This window comes from Octopus bimaculoides, chromosome 19 (genome assembly GCF_001194135.2).
Source record: "Octopus bimaculoides isolate UCB-OBI-ISO-001 chromosome 19, ASM119413v2, whole genome shotgun sequence".
NCBI classification, from domain to species: Eukaryota; Metazoa; Mollusca; class Cephalopoda; order Octopoda; family Octopodidae; genus Octopus; species Octopus bimaculoides.
The window spans coordinates 48,755,853-48,759,866 of record NC_068999.1 but is presented as its reverse complement, the minus strand read 5'-3'; the positions used below and the strand labels follow the sequence as shown (position 1 = coordinate 48,759,866).

Genomic DNA, 4,014 nt, shown 5'->3' with positions numbered 1-4,014 from the left:
ATATATATATATATATATATACATACATATTGGGTCATTCCATAAATAATGCGTTTTTTTTCTACTGAAGCCATTCACCTTCACTAATATTATTAATGACCCTGAGAAAAAAAATGTGTCTGTCAGATTATCTTATTTTCCATCCAGAATAAATTCAAGATAAGAAACAAAACAAAAAAGTTCTAAAAAAGAAGGAAACTTCGGTGTGTTGTAGTGTTGTTTATTTAGCCCAAGGGCAGCCCTAATCCAGCAGAACTGTAATCAAAAGCGTTCTAACTGATCAACCTGTTTTTTTTCTCTTTTTTTTTTTTACGAAATAAAACTATAATGTCCAATGCAGTGAGGCGTAATTAGAGAAAAATTTGAATGCTATTTCTAACAGATCGTGCAACTGCATGATCATTGGTACAGGTTTGATTCTCAGTGTTAGACGACCCAAGGAAGCTTTGACCGTTACATAATTTCAGTTCAATTCATCTGTGAATCTATCTTGTACCTACGTAAAAAAATATCCTTAATGTCAAAAATACTACTTTAAAAAGTAGATATGAAATTAAACAAAATTAGAATTAAGTATGGAATTAGTAGCATTTATTTCGAAAATAGTCTAAAATGTTTCCAACCCTTTTTAAACGATGCTGCCGAATAAAAACCCAAAGCCAACGATAGTTAATTCTATGCCCTAATCACGTTGCGTAGCCCTTTCACTCTTCAACTTCGACAAAATTATTATTCATTTGGTTTGATCGGCCACGTTTGTCGTCCGAACGGATTGAAATTACGATGTTAATTTCTACCTAGTTGCTTAACCAGCTAGAAATAGCAACAAAATCTTCTCCAAATTGCACATCGTCTTCTAGGATCAGGTTGAATAAAGTGGGTGGTCCTAGACCCTATAAAAACACGGGGGTGGTCATATTTGGAATGCTTTTGATCGTAGATCTACTCTATCAGGGTTGTACCTAAGGATATATAACAACAAAATAAATTACTTTAAAGCAAAACCTCAATAAAATGTTTATTAAGTCAGTGAATGCATTAAAGAATATAATGATGATGTGGCAACTATCTCTTCGTAAAATGAGGTAAAAGAAAGAGAACAAACAATATAGATATTTTTTATCAGTTAAAAATTATATTTACATACTTATAAAATAATAAGTTTTTTTTTCCAATTGAAATCGATAGAATAATTCCAAATAAGCTTTTCCGAAAGAAAAACCTCTTTTGCTAATTTTTTTTATAACCGGAAATTAGTTTAAGTGCAGATCTATTATTTGAAGCCGTCTGTTATGGCAACATCAGATACAATAGAAAATGGCGCTTGACAGTCCGCAACATCCAGTGATAGCGATGAGCCCAGCTCCTCATCAGGGTATATTTATGCATTTGATACATTAATACGTTTTCTTTCTCAAATAGTTCTAATTTTGGCTTACCTACATAAGTGTGCATTCACCCGATTTTTTTCCTCTTAGATACCACTGCGGCATGAAGCAGTACGAGAATTATCGGTATAATACATAACATTGTGACAGTAAACGGATTGAGTAAGTACCAGTGATATATTAGGGTAGAGGATAGCTTATATCATTCTCTTCCAGAACAAAAACAAAAAAGTTTGTTTTTACACTTTGGGATGAGGGATGTGATGCTATGGCTGCAATTTTGCAACGGATCTCCGTCAGTTTCGATGAGGGATTTTCAGTTGTTCAATCAACTGAACAACTTACTCATTGAATTAGTATATAAGTGGCTGAATATTCCACAAACACATGTATCCTCATTAGTTCTCAGATGTAATCGATGTGATACTGTCCATGACAAGGCTCGATTCACTTCGCAATCACAGGTTCAATCTCACTGTGGGGCATCTCAAGCAAGTATTTTTTTTTTATTGCATCCTCTAGTCAACCCCCAATCCTTGTGACTGAAATGGGGTTGATTGAACCTGTGTGGAAGCCTGTCGGATGGAGTTTAATAAAATATTTGACAGCGACTATCCCCAGCATCATTTCTAAGTAAACAACTTCTCTGAGAGTTAAATGTCTTTGCTAGAGTCACAGGATAATATAATTTTATATTGCAAATTGACTTCGTAATAAACTTGGCCAATTATAGTTTTGAGTTCAACATGTAACCAAAAGTCTTAATCCCAGTAAGATTTGTCTAAGTAGACTCGGTCGTCTGTGTTTAACCACAAACAAACAATGTTTTTGAGTAAACCTGTGATTGAATAATGGTCCTCCAACCAGTAGCATAGCTAGAACGTGTGCTACCTGGGGCAGCCCTTGAATCTGTCCCCCACCCCTGTACTGTTTTGTCTCCTATACAGGCTTATACAGCAAACCCAAAGGTGTTGACCCACATAATAGCGTTGCCCAGAGCTGACTGCTCCCATTCCATGGCACACCCTCTCCAACTACGCATTGCCCAGAGCTGACTGCTCCCATTCCATGGCACACCCTCTCCAACTACGCTTCTGCCTCCAACCTAAGAAATACTGTAAAAATTCCAAAAAATAAAAAAAGTTATGAGGGGTTATATGGGGTGCATAAACCAGAATTCCATTAATGTTTTTAACAAAAGATTTTAATTTTTTTCTCTTTTATTTTTTAGGCTGTAGCACTACTATTGTATCCTTTTCAAATTTGAATCTCATTCCTTGGAACTTTCTCCTTGTTTTTAATTATGAAACTGATTTCTGTCATGTGTTTCTACTGTATTGATATCTTAATATGTGGCATCCAGTTGCATTATAAGATCATCCAGAGTATATGTATGTATGCAGTGTTATTTAAGGTGTTACCACTAATGGTTTTTGAAGCAAATTGAACAGCTCTGTGTTTAATAGTTTTATTCCTTTATGTTGTATATTTAAAATAGTAAGCAGAAAACAGGTGTAGTATTCAAGGTTTTATAGGACATACACATGTTTCATTAAAATACTGAAATAATTACATAACTAGTAGAAACATTAAGCAACCATGCATTCACCTCATCAGTGTTCCACCACAGATATGACAATTTATGTTGAAACTCCAAAATATATACACATGTATGTATGCATGCTTGCGTTCATGTCTCCTTGTCTTGAAATTCCCTTGTAATTTTTGTCCGTTCAGATGACAAACATGGTCGATCAAACTGAATCAGTACTAATTTCATCGAAGTTGAAGAGTAAAAGGGCTACGTAATGTGATTAAGGGCACAGAATTGCATCACCATTGTAAAAGTGATGTCTTTTGTTTCCATATGTATAGACTTGGGGAAATATTACCCTATTCAGAAACAGGTGAGGGTTGGTGAAAGAAAGTATGCCAAGCTGTACAAAACCTGCCTCCATGAATTCCGTTTGACCCATGCAGGCAAGGAAAAGTGGGCATTAAAACAATGATGAGGAGGAGAAAGAGGATATCTTGCTTTCCTACAAAGCACTGTCTTGTCTTATTCTAAGGAATTAAGTATAGATAACTCTTCAAGCCCTCGTTATAAGATATCTCATGGAAACTAAAAGTACAAAGCAAAACTTGAGGGTATAAAGGTTTTAATGATAATTACAAAATAATTACTACTTTTATATTCATGAAACCCTATCGTTATTCTTCTTGATTACATCACCAGAGATCATCGTTGTCTTACCAGATTCTACTCTTTCTTAACCAGTGGTACTTTGGATTATTTTTTATTCTTGAAATATTTATCTTTATATTCAAAGGTGAGTAGAATTACTTCCATAAAATTTTGCTAAGAATTGTGAAATTATACTTTCCTACTAATTTAGTGCCATGGTGTTAAATCTTCTGGAGAATTAGAGCACAAAGAAAAAATTAATTTCAAATTTTAGCACAAAGCCAGCAATTTCTTGGTAGATGTGGTTCATCACAATATGTGGCTATGATGGATGCAATCAACATTGGATAAGATGAGCCTCCATCATCAGGGTAAAGAAGATCTTGCATTTCAGATCTTAATGCAGAGAAGTTCAAAGATGAAATATATATATGTATATAT

The 4,014-nt window shown here is 34.5% G+C and overlaps 1 protein-coding gene across 1 annotated transcript in view; it reads left to right on the top strand.

The window, feature by feature from the left end:
- Positions 1-1,266: 1,266 nt before the first annotated feature.
- The window catches only part of LOC106878095 (transmembrane protein 216), a 6,268-nt gene continuing 3,520 nt past the window's right edge, over positions 1,267-4,014 (top strand). Inside the window, exons 1-3 of the mRNA XM_014927199.2 lie at positions 1,267-1,375; positions 2,620-2,636; positions 3,625-3,718. Coding sequence (XP_014782685.1) covers positions 1,318-1,375; positions 2,620-2,636; positions 3,625-3,718 — 169 coding nt within the window. The 5' untranslated portion in view covers positions 1,267-1,317. The remainder of the gene's footprint in view (positions 1,376-2,619; positions 2,637-3,624; positions 3,719-4,014) is intronic.